We start from the raw sequence: 15,563 nt of genomic DNA on the forward strand, positions 1-15,563 counted from the left end.
AAAAATTAATCTTCCAACTATCAGTCCATCTCTTTACCCCATCTGATTGCATCATATTTCCTTCCTAATAGTGAGGAATCTATAGGCTCATCAATGGCATACCGTCTGTCTCAAACTTCCAGGATGACTAATCAGGAACCTGCTGTCTAGTGTGAGATCTAATTGTCTTTTATGGTCTGCTTTTCCAGATTTGTTTACAAACTGGAAAAATCTACAAATTGCCGACCATCTGTACATAACACTATGCTAATGAATGCAGGCATCCTGAAAATCCATAAGCTCATTACCTCCAAATAACTTTCTTTTTCCCATGCCCCTAACTGGAATTATCTAATGAAACCAAGTAAGTAGACACCAGATAAAAAATTGTTTCTCTGAGGGCCAAATATCTCCAGCAATGTCTTCTGACAGGTTGTCTCTCTGTCAAAAGAGATGACCTGTTAGTATGCGTTCATTTGAATCATTGATACATATATTAATAACCTCAAGATGATTAATGCAATGATCCCTGATGCTAATGTAGAATTTTCTATTGCTCTTCTTACTAGCTTACCTAGAACTACCCAGTATTAGAAATCTCTAAAATAATTTGTGAAATTAGTATGTATACATGTATACCTATATGTTGCATGTAGAATATTATATAATAGTTCAAATATTGCTTGGCACTTGCCCATCATTTCTATAAGACAGTCATGGACACAGGTGCATCATTACAATTTGGAATGATGGAGAAGCAGATTAAATGAAAAAAATATGAATATCAGAGAACATTAAACTCTCTGTGGTAATATTTACTAGGTATCAGAAAGCTGGTATGTTAGTTTCTTAGACATTGTTGTTTTAGGGTTATCAGGGCATACTCCTGGCTCTGCACTCAAGGATCACTCCTGGTGGAACTAAGGGTTTCATACAGAGTCCCAGGTATTGAACTGGGTTCTGCTGTATGCATGACAAGCACCCTACTTTTTGTAACATCTATCAAATTCCTGTGTTGTAGTTTCTGGAGAAGTCTACTTCTAGTTCCTGGAGATATTTTGTTTGACCCTACTCATATGTTATAAAATAAATTATCTATTATGTGAGAACTATGTTAAATATACATCCTGGTTCATGTGAAAAATTGAAATTTAGAAACAGTGGTGCTGATAATCTGAACCTTACTTGTACAAGTTCTTATGGTATTCATCTTATTATGCCCCTACTTCCTGGTACTTAGACTAAATATTAAATAAATCTGAAGACTTGTGTAGTAGATTAAAAATAAAAGATATTTTAAAATAAAAATGAGCTCATTCTCATTTTTTATTGTGCCATCTTTGTCTTTCTAAAATAGCTATGTCTCTCGCTGAAGTCAGAAATCAGAAGAGACAGGAAGTGATACATTTTTTTAAGTAAAATGAGAACGAGTTCATTTGTTCATGGAAATAAAGAACAGACCCTCATGTTTAATATTCAAGCACTGCACATAGATGTCTTGTACCCAGAACCACTTCAATAATTTATGTTACCTCTCTGGCCTCCCAAGAACATTTGAGTTAACAACTGCTGGTGTTAGGGAATGCTTTTCTCTCTTATTTATTAAAGTATTCTACATTAGGAGCACTTAGCTCATCAAAAATGTTTTAAAATTTCTCTAAATGACAAAAGCATAAATCCAAAAGCAATTTGTCACTTTTATAAGCACAGAAAATACCAAACTGATTTCCTCATAAAGATTCTGCCATCAGTTAAATGGATCAACTATTAGGTTACAAATGAAAAACAGCCACAAAGTTCTTAGTCTACTATTGTACAAATTGTTTATAGATACAGTTGGATTGATGGACCTCATTCATGACACCATAAACACCAAATATAGCAATGTATTCATACCTCTGACTCTTTGTTTATCCTCTATTGATGTTTTTCAAGCATTGATTCACAGTTTGAAGGAAGGTCACAGGCAATGTCCATAGTAAGTATAGATTGGTAATGGGAAGACTTTGTGATGGAGCCAAATTTTAGATTAAAAAGTGACCATTTCTAGGAGACATCATGTCCATGGACAATGGTGACTCAACATCCATGAAATTGTGTGAACAGTGGTCATGGATGTGGGAACCAATTTGAGTCCTCTCCCTTCTCTGGCTCTGATGTTCTCATTGATACATTTCTCTTGTTGAACTTTCAGGTAAGATTTAAATTAAGGAACCATTCTATGAGTATATATTTCATGAAAAGCTGTTTTACTTGATAAGTAAAGGATGTTTTTCTGAAGGAGAAATTTCTCAGTATTTACTATGTAGATTTTCTTGAATGTGCTTCATTCACCAGGACTTTTCTTAAAAATTCTGCAAACAATGCATTTATTTCAGATAATTTTCAAAGCATATGCCTTTGAATTTTTGTTTTGCAAAATGATAATAACACTAAATAGGCATTTTTTATTTTAGCTGTTTTTGTGTTATGAACATTTTTATGAATTTTCACTAGTTGAAAAGATTAATTTTAATTTTATGTAACATCCCAATTTTTTTAACAAATTATTTTTATTTATTGATTTAGGGGTCATTTTCAACTATGCTCATTGATGCTCATGGGACCACGTAGTACTGGGAATCAAACCCATGGCTTTCTAGCACCAAAGTATGTGTCTATCATTTTGAACCATCTTCTTTGACCACTTAATTCAATGTATTATGTATTATTACATAAATTTCTGTTAGAAACTTCTTCCTGTTGGTTGTGGCTTACATTATACTGGGGCCAAGATTAGTTCAGGAAAGCAGATGCTAGATGTCTTTGGTTTCCTTCTCTGGAGTTGCCACTCATAGGCCTTCTCTAAATCTCTATTCCTTTTATTTATTACTTATGGGGCAATGACAAACTTCCCTTCCTGGCCAACTATTCTGTTCTTGACTAGGGAAACATAAGATAAGATGGCTGAGATTGAGAAATAAAGAGACAACTTTCTTGATGGTACAAATAACAATAAGGAGTTAACAATCAAAGATCTGTCAATGCCTATTCTGGATTTTAGAACAAGGATACCGTGAACAAAATCTCTTCAGTTCTGTTTTAAGTAGGCCAATTTGTTTTTTAACAATAGTGGCTATATTTTAAAATCCAATCTATTGTTCTTTTACTCTATTTTTGTTTTGGCTTTGTTAAAGAACTTTTGTTATTTGTTTATTTTGGAGCCAAACCCAGTAGTGTTCAGGGTTTACTCTAGTTTCTGTGTCCTGGAATCACTCCTGATGGGCATGTTTTATAAAGAACATTTTATCCCAAAATTGGTATATTCAGTAAGCACTAAAATATTTAAGATATAATGTAATAACTTGAATACATTATGTTAGTGAGTAATAGAGGACCTAGACTGGAGGTCAAATGTGTTTTAAAAATGGGCCAGGATAATAATATTAAAGATAGGGCGCTTGCCTTGCATGCAGCTGGCCTAGGTTCAATCCTTGCCCCAGAAACCTTCAGGAGTAATTTCTGGGTAAAGAGCTAGAAGTAAGCCTAAACATTTCCAGATATTTCCCCAAAACAAACAAATAAATGTCCTTGTAAAAACAAACCGACAACAACAAAAAAAAAAAAAAAAAAAAGGAGAACTTGGTCTTGCTCCCTGATCTGTCAACTCTGAACTTGGATCAATTGACTACTAGCATCTCCTTATTGGAACATGGTGTATCCTCAGGAGGGGCCTTTGATCCATTCCCACACTTGCTTTTTAATTTTAGGCCCATACCATGGTATTTTCCAACTCTTCTTAACAAATTATAGCAGTTTTCAGATCTGTTCTGACTACTGTATATCAAGTCTTTCCCCCCCCCAAAAAAAACACGTCAAGGGTAGATTTTAGATGGCTGGCTTGTGATACACTAAATACTCATTAGTGTGGGTAGCTTGGGATTGAAGTTTAACTACCACTGTAGGTTTTTCTCAAAATCTCAAAATCTCTTTTTATAAAAAGTCAAAAACTCTTAAGGCCGGAGTGGGTGTCGCAAGGGGTCAAGGCATATGCGTTGCCCACTCTAGCCTTGGACTAACCGGTGGTTTGATCCCCTCAGCATCCATAATGGTCCCCCCAAGCAGGAGCAATTTCTGAGCACATAGAGTAACCTCTGAGTGGTCACCAAGTGTGCCCCCCCAAAATTAAAAAAAAGTACAAAAAAAGTCAAAAACTCTTAAGTTAAATGGTTCTATTAAAAAATGCACCTTTCTTATTTTTGACACCATTTGAATATTTTTAGATTTAAAACAGTGCAATGAGTTATTTTACTCTAAAATAAACTTTCATTATGCAGGAAAATAGTTGGGCAGGGTATGAAAACTTTCAAATGGATATGCCCTTTTGTGACATTATTTTGCTGTACTCATTGACAATGGCTTTCCATGGCAAAATTTTTATGTGTGGTTAAAATTTCATGTTAACAAATGCTAGTATCTAAAAATTTGCATCGTTTTCTAAAGAAAGTATAAAGACAGTTACAGAAGGGGTGAAGAGGCATTGAATTTGTGAGGGGATTTAGGTTGGTGCATCTCAACTGGGGAGGAATGATAAGAATCTAGGAGATTGAGATCCATTTTCTTTGGCTGTTCTAGAAAGATAAAGTTTGGATCAAGGATGGAAATTAGATTAGAAATAGAAAGGGGAATATATATGTTCTTTAGGAGCAAGATAGAAAGATTGGGCCTTAAGAGTTTGACTGCCTTGGGTCTGGAACAATAGTACAGATAGCAAGGGCTCTGCCTTGTACTTCAATGCAGGTTTGGCCTCAAGCACCACATATGGTCGCTCGGGGTACCATCTGAGTGATCACAAAGTGCTGAACCAGAGTAAGCATTGAAACATGGCCAGATATGTCCCCCCCCCAAAATAATAAAACAAAAAAGAGGCTGACTGCATAAACTAGTATGACATATCGTGAAAAAATATACATGATCACCAAAGAAATATATCTTTGAAACTATGAAACAATGAGATTTGAAAGTTTTTGCCTGTAATAACTCAACTCTTCATTATTTTGTCTTTTTAGGTATGCTTTTCTCTGTTAAAATAAATGTAAACATTGACTTCAAACTTCGACAATGTTCTCTCAGTGTAGAGCAAAAATTGTACAAATATATGTCAATTTTAGCCCAATTTTGAAACAGTTATTGAAAAAATTATCATCATCATCATCATCACCATTAGCAGCAGCATTGTAATTATGTGAAATATAATGAATTGGCCTAATTGCAATCACCCTTTTTCTTCCATTCATTTTTAGAAAATAGGTCAAAGTCAATAGGATATGTATTCTATTCCTTCCTGCAGTCAATAATTTGAGTATTAATTTCTGGATTATTCCAAACTTACTAAAATATGAAAGAAATGTGAGTTATGGAAGAAGGAAGAAAAATGTTAATCACTCTATGCAATAAATGTATTTACCATATACGACAGGTCTATATAAATTCCAAAATGGGGATAATCTTATAGCTTTTAATGTCTTATAAATGGTGATTCTTATTTTAGGTGGAATGGCTAAAAAATGAGGAACCCATTGACTCTGAACAGATGAAACATTGATACCAGGGCTGACCACAACCTCATCATCAGGCAGGCAAGGCTCTCAGACTCAGGAAACTACACCTGTATGGCAGCCAACATCGTGGCCAAGAGGAGGAGCCTATCAGCCACAGTGGTAGTTTATGGTAAGACCAGCCCATATGCCAAAATGGATAGGAAGGAAAGAAAGCAGAGAGTCAACTGCTTTGTTAAAATATTCAACGTTTGAGTTTGGGGATGTGACCTAAATAAGACCGTAGGCTGAACCCCAGAACCATATGGCCCACCAAGCACTGCCAGACATGACCTTCCTGTCCATCTCATGCTTTACCTGAAATAGCTCCTACAATGATGGGGGGGAAAAGACAACATTTAGAACACTATGAACTTGGAGTCATCCACAGGAGCACTCTTTCTTGCTTTCATATGGTAGCAACCTATCACCATTGTGCTTTGGATGTGTTTTACTGTTTTCATCCAATAATATTGCATTCCCATGAGCAAATGGGTGCATTCCCAATATCCTTTAAAAATAATTAAATCTATTTTTACTTTCTCCCTCTGCATTAAGATTTAAAAAGGAATCTAAATTTAAAATGTCTACATCCATCTCTTGCTTCCAAATCCTCCAAGGTCGCCACAAACCTCCATCTTCTGCTTTTTGCAGTTCATTTTCTAGCATATGAAATCTACCCCAAACCAAACACTATTTGCTAAATATTCCACATAGTGCATAAAGTAAATGATAATCTAGATAATACTTTCCATGCTACAGTAGAAAAAACACTGAGATTTAATTTTTTAAGCTCTTGATCTAAGTCAAATGCTGAGGCCTGAGCAGTGGTGCAGCTGTAGGGCGTTTGCCTTGCAGGTGGCTGACCAAGGACAGACTACGGTTTGATCCCCCAGCATCACATATGGTCCCCCAAGTCAGGAGTGATTTCTGAGCACATAGCCAGGAATAACCCCTGAGCATCACTAGGTGTGGCCCAAAAACCAAAACCAAAACAAAACCAAACAAAATGCTAAGAGTTTTCTTATCTGACAAATTTTGGATTTTAGAGATACATTGTTGAGTTCTTCCCATTTGCCAAAATTTACCCTGAAAAGTATATGTCCCTACTATAGCACATAAGTAGCCTAAAGACAAAGATGAAGTAAGCTCCTCTGTTGCCTCATGCTGGGGGAGCCTGCAAAAGTTTGCATAATCTCGTCTCTGAATATCCAACTCACAACACCTGGCACAGTGGCTTGCACATAGTAGGGCAATCAGTAAAATCCTCTCTCCTTTTTTTCTCCCCTCCCATTTTTCTCTCTCAGTGAATGGAGGCTGGTCCTTCCTGGAGCAGAGTGGTCAAGCCTGCAATGTTCGCTGTGGTAGAGGATGGCAGAAACGTTCCCGGACCTGCACCAACCCAGCTCCTCTCAATGGTGGGGCGTTTTGTGAGGGAATGTCAGTGCAGAAAATAACCTGCACTTCTCTTTGTCCTGGTGAGATATATGTAGATTCCCTTTTCCCTTCTGATCCACCAACACTATTGAGCTGGTGTGAAGCATTCCTATAATCTTCCTTCTCAAAGTACCATCCCTCAAGTTCTGACAATGGAAATTCAAAAGTTGCTATTGTGGAACTCATTGAAGTCACAAAACTCTAGGTGGAAATCTCTGTGCAATGGTTTAGGAACTTTTTAATTTTTTCAGTACTCAACTGCAGACACTCACCAAAACATATAATTCTAAGTATTTATCATATTCCCAGTATAGTTGGACTAAGCCAATTCCTTGGTTCTCCCATTGTATGACATATATTTGTATAGTAACTAGCTGGCATTGAGTGAGTTGTCTGTGAGTACAAAACAGGTACCAACAATTTGACCCTTTATCATCAGTTACCAAACAACTAACCTTATCATATTTAGCTTTGTATATATTTACAATATAGTTTATATGGCAGGGTTTACAGTAGTATCACAGCAGACTACATTTTGCATCTATTTTATGCTGGCACTTGTCTTTCTGAATAGAGATACTTCATTTACCAAATGTAGCTTTTATGAGTTCTTTTTTGCTTATCTCTTACTGACTCTAACCCAATTTATAATATGAGATGGAAGATGACTTTATTCATGGAGAGTATATTCTCCCACTGAGAAATAAATTGATCCCAAGTCTAACTTGCTTTATGATACATGAGCTTCAAGCCTCAAGACTAGAGTCTTGTGTTGTAAAAATTTGAAATCTAGTTCCACTTAGAGCCAAAGCAAGGTTCTCACTGTCAAAATCTTCTTACAATTTTATTTTGACCTTGCATTAATAATTTATTGAGTGCTTACTATGTGCCAGGTACTGTGCAAGATACTTTAATATGTGTAATATCATTTAATTCTGTGTTGTGAGTTTTCTTATCCCATTGACAGACATAGTAAAGTAAGGCCAAGTAACTTGTCCAATATTGTCCAGGAAATAGTTGATGGGACCAAAAACCAGCAAATTGAGGGCTCAGATATTTTTATTCATATATATATATGTATATATATATGTATATATATGTGTGTGTATGTGTGTATTACCATTTTCTTGACTTATTGCTCTAGATTAAAAATTTTAATATATTAAATAGCTCACATAAGCATGGTTGGACTATTCCTAGGAGGTACTGGGGCAATTTCTTCAAACAGCTGCTCTATTCTCCAGGGTTGATTCTTAGTGGAATTAAATTCAGTTTATTCATTTCAATATACAGTAGAAATCTATGACCCAAGAAATTCTATTTATGTAAGTTCTGGTATCTTGGGATTTGACTGACCTGTTTTAGTATAATACTATCAATATAGATGGGTTTAATTTTTTATTGTTTAGGGGCTTTTGGAGCTTAAAGTGTTCATTTTATTCTTTGTTTTAAGCTGTCAGCCCACAAGGAAGTAGTGATTACCAGTGGTTACTGCTGGTAGTTTATCTGTCCATCTAAGCTGCACTTGGGCATGAAAGATGAGAAAGAATGGATAATGATATTATTAGCTAACCCAAGGGCACTGGTAATCCAAATGCTTGCCCAAATTCAGTAATTGGTCTCATTCTGAAATAGCAAGAGATTTCACACCACTTTTGTTAACCTATTTCTTTAGAAATGGAACCTTAGAGAGAAGATAAATGGATATATGATTTTGTTTTTGTTGTAGTGTTGAGTTCTTTAAAATCCAACTCTAAGAGCAAGAGCAGTGGAGGGGAAGTCTCCAGAGAGCTTCTTGACTTATTCTAATGATGGCTTCTATTGTTTTCCTTTAAAGTGGACGGAAGCTGGGAAGTGTGGAGTGAGTGGTCCGTCTGCAGCCCAGAGTGTGAGCATTTGCGGATACGGGAATGCACAGCACCACCCCCGAGAAATGGGGGCAAATTCTGTGAAGGTCTGAGTCAAGAATCTGAAAACTGCACAGATGGGCTTTGCATTCTTGGTAAATTTCCTATTTCATGTCTTCATTGTGTTCCTATACTGGAAAAGAGACATATCTATTTACTTGTTTAAATAAATTAACAGTCAGAAAAATTACTGAGAACTAAAAAAATAAATCGATGACAAGCACAGAAAAGTAGGCCCATAAGTTTTCCATAAATGGAGTATTTGGAAACATTCTAGCACACAGTAGGGCAATCAGATAAGATATTTCTCAAGAATTTTTAGCTCAGCAACTCTCTTAGTAGACAGCGATTTTATGGGAGGAAATTCTGAAATTGATTGGCATCTGCTGATATTATGCCTGCTAGTGATGTCACTAAAAATCATTCAGAATCTTCAGACGTTCTGTGCTGTTGCAAAGCATGTGGGTCATGACTGTTTTCTTACAGATGACAGTCTGTGTTAGGATGAACCCTGAAAAGGTGAACAAGCTTGTATTTGATTGGTTCAGGCAAATAGAAATTAGTATACTGTTAGTATATTATTGAAAAATCAAAACTTTATTATTTTATTGTCATCGCCAGTTAAATGTCTACTTGCAAGTTAAGGGATGACCAGAAAGAGTTATACAGACCCAAATTTTAGGTTAGTGTTATCCCAGACTAGGCTAGATAATTTTACCTTGTACAAGTCACTGAATTGCTTAACTTCTCTGATTTGTGAGCACTGCAAAAACTTTACTTGTGTTATTTTACTTAAAAATAAAGGTACAAGAATATTTGAATATTTTATTTCACTGATTTGATGCTAACAAACAATAGTTCCATATCCATTTGCCAATTAATTGATCTGGGTCAGGACCTTAAAAAACCAAATATTGGGAACTACATACTCTCTAGATAGCCCTCTTGGAAAACACCCAGCCCCCAAAAATAGAGTTGTACAATAGCTTGGCATAGTCTCAGGAATAAGACTTCTGTTTTATTGGGAAAAAATGATAGTATGAAGGAAAAATTAGTCAAATTTCTCTGTACCAATGTTATTGGATAGTACTAAAAGTAGACATATTCCAATGTTCTGACTGCTATATTTAAAAACTAAGCTTAAATGATTAGTACATTGGTTAATATATGAAATGATTAGTATATAAAATACTAATTTTTTATGTTTTTATTTGCTCATTATAAATACCAGTTCCCTGTATGGGAAAGATACAATCCAAGGAACTATATAGCAGAAGGCAAATTAATGAACAGACCATGCTCTTCAATAAATACATTCCAAACTTTTTATTTTCTCCTTCCTAGTGTAAGGAAACTAAACACAAACTCAATACTGGAGGTTTTAGGAAACGATTTTGTAAACTATGCCTTGGAGATGTGAGTCATTTTTTAATGTGTAACCATACTCTTAATTGATGCAATTGATAATGAGCCTGATGTGTCTTCTAAAAAAACATTGATGTTGTAACTCTTTTACTACTCTTTGAATTTAGGATAATCCTATAAATAAACTTTCAGTTACCCAGTAGAGTTACACCTGGGTGGAAAATATCTATGACTATTAGACTTCAGTCTTACTTGACTATGACTTAGAATCACTGATTAAAGACAGACAATGGTTAGTTTCTAAAGTGAGAATTAATTGTTAACAGAATGTGGATAATGTTTATCTGCCCTTATATTATGATATTTAGATATTTGTCAGATGAGAATATCTATGTCAAGGTGGGAATCTCCAGCACTGATAATGTGCCAGATAGCCAATATCTGAATTTTAATATTTGAGATTCAATATTAGTCAGGGTTCTCCAGAGAAATGTGTATCTGTGTTTGTAGAAATATATCAAATTCATTGTAAGGAATTAGCTTGAGAGATTATGAAGCCTGACACATTAAAATTCTACAATTTTCCCAATTCATTTTTAAAAGCTATAGTACCTAAGTGGGGCTGGAACAATAGCACAGCAGTTGGGCATTTGCCTTGCATGCAGCTGACTTAGGATTTACCTGGGTTCGATCCTCAGCATCCCATATGGTCCCCCAAAGCCAAGAGCTATTTCTGAATGTATAGCTAGGAGTAACCCCTGAGCATCACCAGGTGTGCCCCCCCCCCACCCAAAGCTATAGTACACAGGAGAGTTCTATGTCAATTCAACTTCTTCAACTAATTATATGCCTTTGGGAGCTTCAGTGTAGCAACTATTTTGCACACAACTGATTTTGGTTCAATCCCTGACACCCCATATGGTTCCCTGAGCATATCAGAGGGGATCCCTAAGCACATAGCCAGATAATCCTAGGAAACAGCCAGCTGTTGCTGCCCCCCATACAAAGAACAAAAAATTGATTTGTTCCCCTTTAGGAAGGCAATCTATATTTTACTATGTTAATTTAAATATTAATCTTGCTTAAACATTCCCTCACAGAATAGCATTCTGCTAAGATCTCAATACCAGCATTACCTGATGACCCAGTCAATATGAATAAAATTTTCTGTCACAGATACATTTATACTTGTGAGTTTCTCAGGCTTACTTCGTTTCTCAGTGCCAGTTATGTTAGTGGAGGCAATTGCTTTACACAGTTCATGGTTTTATTAGCTGGTTATTTACTATGGATATTAGTCATGTGTGGTTTTAGTCACACATGTATAATTTAGTGATTGTTCTATTTTCATTTCATACAGTAGAAATAAAGTATCTAAGAAGACAATGAAATTTGAAATATGATCAGTACTAGTCGTAAGATCAGTGAAAGCCCATGAGTTTAAAATGTTATAGGAACTTTTTATTAGACTGTTCACTCCTCTATTCTCTTTTCTAATTAAGCATGGTTGCATTTTAATACCTAGAAAGCAAACTAAGATGTCTGTCAAGAATGATTATAGATACTTGATGGTTATAATGACTAACCTTTCTGAGGGAAAAGAGTCAAAAGTCTATGAAATTATATAAGAAGTCTGTTTATTAGAACTCCAAGCCAGGATGTAGTCTGTTATTTTAGACAGTGTCAACAGAAATGAGTAAAGTTTTTATCATCTCTACGGGAAGCAAGGAACAGAAATCTAATTAAACCATGCCAGCCTCACTCTTTGCCTTTCACTGGTCCTCTGTTAGAATACTCTTGAAGAAACTCACTTTGCTGTCAGAACACAACTCCAATGAAGTCTGGTTTTGATTATAATAGCATTTGGCACCAGCTTTACATAGCAGTAGCTTTGTGAAGGATCTAGGTCATGTTACAGTTTGGGAATTTCCTTTATCCTAATTTTTACTTTATGCCAAATATGACCCTAAAGCAAGTCCTCAATTCCAAACTTCTCCTGGAGGTTTAGAAATGACACTGCATAGCTCTTGAATGACCTACAAGTCTTTGATTTTACTTACCTCTCAACAAACATCTGGATTCCTTTTGTGGTGGCCCAAAACGACAAATTTTCTGGAAATGGAGCTGTAAGTTATGAACACTTGCTTTTTTAAAATAAAGTTTTTAATTGAATAATTGTCAGGTGTTCCCTTTTCTGCCCTCACTACACTCCATCCTACCCCCATAGCCTCTGTGTCATGCTTTGTACAATGAACCAGTCCTTCTGAACTTTTCTATATTGTCTTTGGGTATTTTTATTTTTATTATTAAACTATCTTTTTTATATCCTAAAAATGAGTGCAAACCCTCTATGTCTATTCCTCTGTCTCTGACTCATTTTACTCAGCATCATACTCTCCATATCCATGTCTAAGAAAATTTCATGACTTTATATTTTTCCTAACAGCTGCATAGTATTTCATTGTATAGATATACCATATGTTTTCAGGCACTTGGGTTCTGGCTATTGTAAGTACTGCGGCAAGTTTGAGTGCAAATGACTTTCAGCACTGTATTTTTGGGCCCCTAGGATATATTCCCAGGAGTGGTATTTCTGGGAATATGGAAGTTTAATTCATAGTTTTTTGAAGAATGTTTATACAGTTTTCCCCCAAAAAATCATCTGATATATACATTCCACCAGTAGTGAACAAGAGTCTTTTTTCCTGAATCTTCACCAGCTCTGTTGTTTTGTTCTTTTTAATGTGTGTCAGTTTGTGGTGAGAAATGATATTTCACTATTGTTTTGATTTACATTTTCCTGAAAATTAGTGATCTGGAGATTTTTTCATGTGCTGCTTGACCTTTTATTTATATTTCCTCTTTGAAAAAGTTTCTGTTCATCTCTTATCCCCATCTTTCTCGTGATTTTAATGCTTTATTCTTATAAACTTCAAACATTGCCTTTATATATTTGATATAATCCCTTATCAGATAAGTGTTGGGTAACTTTTGTATCCTTGTCACCAATTCTTTTGAGGTGCAAAAGTCTCTTAATTTAATGTTGTCCCATTTGTTTATCTTTGCATCCCTTTTCTTGTGGTGTCTCTAAGTGATCACTTTAGTATTTGTGTGTGATTCTTGCTTGCAGTTGTGACTGGAGCAGAAAACTTCAGTATTATGCTGTCCATACCTAAATGCTTAAATTCTCTCAAGAATAATATAAATCTTCAAGACTGAAGAGAATAAGATTAAACACATTTTGTCAATTGTAATTATCCTGGGTGTATACAAATTGCATACATAAAACTAAATACCCAATTCCTTTCATTTTACATATTTACATAAATTAATTATATGGATCTATGTTTCCTTATCTTAAAACCAAAATAAGATGTTTTTTTTTTTCACCACTTTTCTTACATATTGGCTTTAGCTGCTTCTGTGCTCTGAGTACTATAGTAGAGGTAAATGCCATGCACATCCTCATTGACAAGAACAGACAGATAAAAATAATGTCATTTGCTATTAAGAAACAAGTGAAGACTGTTCCCTCTCTTCCACTGAAAACCTTAGGGGTTGGCTTGAGAAGATTAAATAGATCTGCTTCCCAGGGGGATTAGAGCCTAGATATGTAGCAAAACTAAAGTCAGAAAAATGCCACAGAAGCTTGAAGAAGAAATCATCAGGGCTGAGCTCCCTGATAGTAAATCTGATCTTGTCAAGATTTAAGATAGGTCAATTCAACATTGACAGTTCAGAAACAAAAATAAAGTAAAATGGAGGTTTGTTTTCATTTCTGATGGGAAATGTTTGAATGGACACTTTAAAGGCATCATATCAAGAATAAAGGCATCAGTGCAATAGCAGGCTCAAATAAATATCCCCAAGTTGCAGATAATAATCTAGCCACATTGTCTACTGAGTGATCTACTTGAATGACCTAAGGGAGTGTCTGAAAAGGTGAGCCTGTAATCATGTCAAAGTAAAGGCTGCCTCATAAAGCATTTTTCTCTAGCTCATTGTATTCATTTCAGTAATTACCCAGGTCCTTTCTTGTCTTTTCTAGGGAGCTTACAGATACTTTAATTTTGAGGTTTTCTTAGTATATATGAAGCAAGCCATTGTGTTTGGCTTATAGAATGCCCATTTTATACGTTAGGATTATAATTGCTTTTTGTTTCTTTCTCAAAACCAAAATTATTTTTACTGTCTTTGGTCAAAGAATCAGGAATCATATTTGATTTATCAAAAAAACTTTTTTGGATAGGTACCTACTCCAGAGTCAGCTGTATTGTACAGTAGCTTAGTTTAATTTTATGTATCATAGAATTATAGACTATATAGCAATGAAGTGAAAAATTACATCAACAAGATAACATGCTAGCACAATTCCTTATTAGGCTTGTCATGAGGTTTTTTTTAACTACTTGCTAATATTACAAAATAGTTTGAACACTTAAATCCTTTGAGATTTCAGTTATAATGATCATAGGTGCTCCCTACTCCATAAAAAATTTTCTCTAAGTATTCACTAGTTGCCTTTCTACATAGAAATGATTGATTAATTCAGAGTTGCTTTTATGTGCACTTCATAGCAAATGTGGATATAATATGGCAGTCCCACAGAAGTTATAAGAAGGTAAGTTCAGACATATATGGTATCATTAGCCACTTAGCAACTATCTCTCCCCCATGCCCCAATCAGCACTTGCTTATTATGAGATTCAATAAGAAGACCAGTGAGTAACAATCTTTAAGGAGACAAAGTAGAGTGTCTCACAACTAAAAATTTCCAGTGTGCTTAATGAAATCGATAGCAGAGCGTGCCAGAACCATAATCCAGTGGATAGGATCCTTGCCTTGCATGTAGAGTCCAGGTTCCATTCCCAGGATCCCATATGGTCCACCAATTATGGTAAAAAATAATTCCAGAGTGCAGAGTAAGTACTGAGCATTGCTGAGTGTGGCCCCAAAACAAAAATAAAAAATAAAATATTTTTACAACTATAGCAGAGATATTTTAGTAAACGTGTCTTTGGAAGCTACTAAAGTATATATATTTAGTTCTTTTTTTCTTTGTTTTTTTTTTTTTTTTTTTCCTTTTTGGCTCTTTGGACCACACCCAGTGGCACTCAGGTATTACTCCTGGCTCTGCACTCTGAAGTTGCTCCTGGCAAGCTTGAGGGACTATATGGGATGCTGGAAATTGAACCCGGATCCTTCCTGGGTCAGCTGCATGCAAAGCAAACACTCTACCACTGTGTTATCTCTCCAGATCCTATTTTTTTTTTTTAGTTCTAAAAGAGTCCAACTGTGG

The 15,563-nt window shown here is 35.4% G+C and overlaps 1 protein-coding gene across 1 annotated transcript in view; it reads left to right on the forward strand.

Annotated features, from left to right (window-relative positions):
- Positions 1 to 15,563, forward strand: part of UNC5D (unc-5 netrin receptor D) — a 639,701-nt gene that overhangs the window by 497,995 nt on the left and 126,143 nt on the right. Inside the window, 4 exon segments of the mRNA XM_049771507.1 lie at positions 5,510 to 5,559; positions 5,561 to 5,688; positions 6,863 to 7,033; positions 8,830 to 8,994. Coding sequence (XP_049627464.1) covers positions 5,510 to 5,559; positions 5,561 to 5,688; positions 6,863 to 7,033; positions 8,830 to 8,994 — 514 coding nt within the window.

The sequence above is a fragment of the Suncus etruscus genome, chromosome 4 (assembly GCF_024139225.1).
Source record: "Suncus etruscus isolate mSunEtr1 chromosome 4, mSunEtr1.pri.cur, whole genome shotgun sequence".
NCBI lineage: Eukaryota > Metazoa > Chordata > Mammalia > Eulipotyphla > Soricidae > Suncus > Suncus etruscus.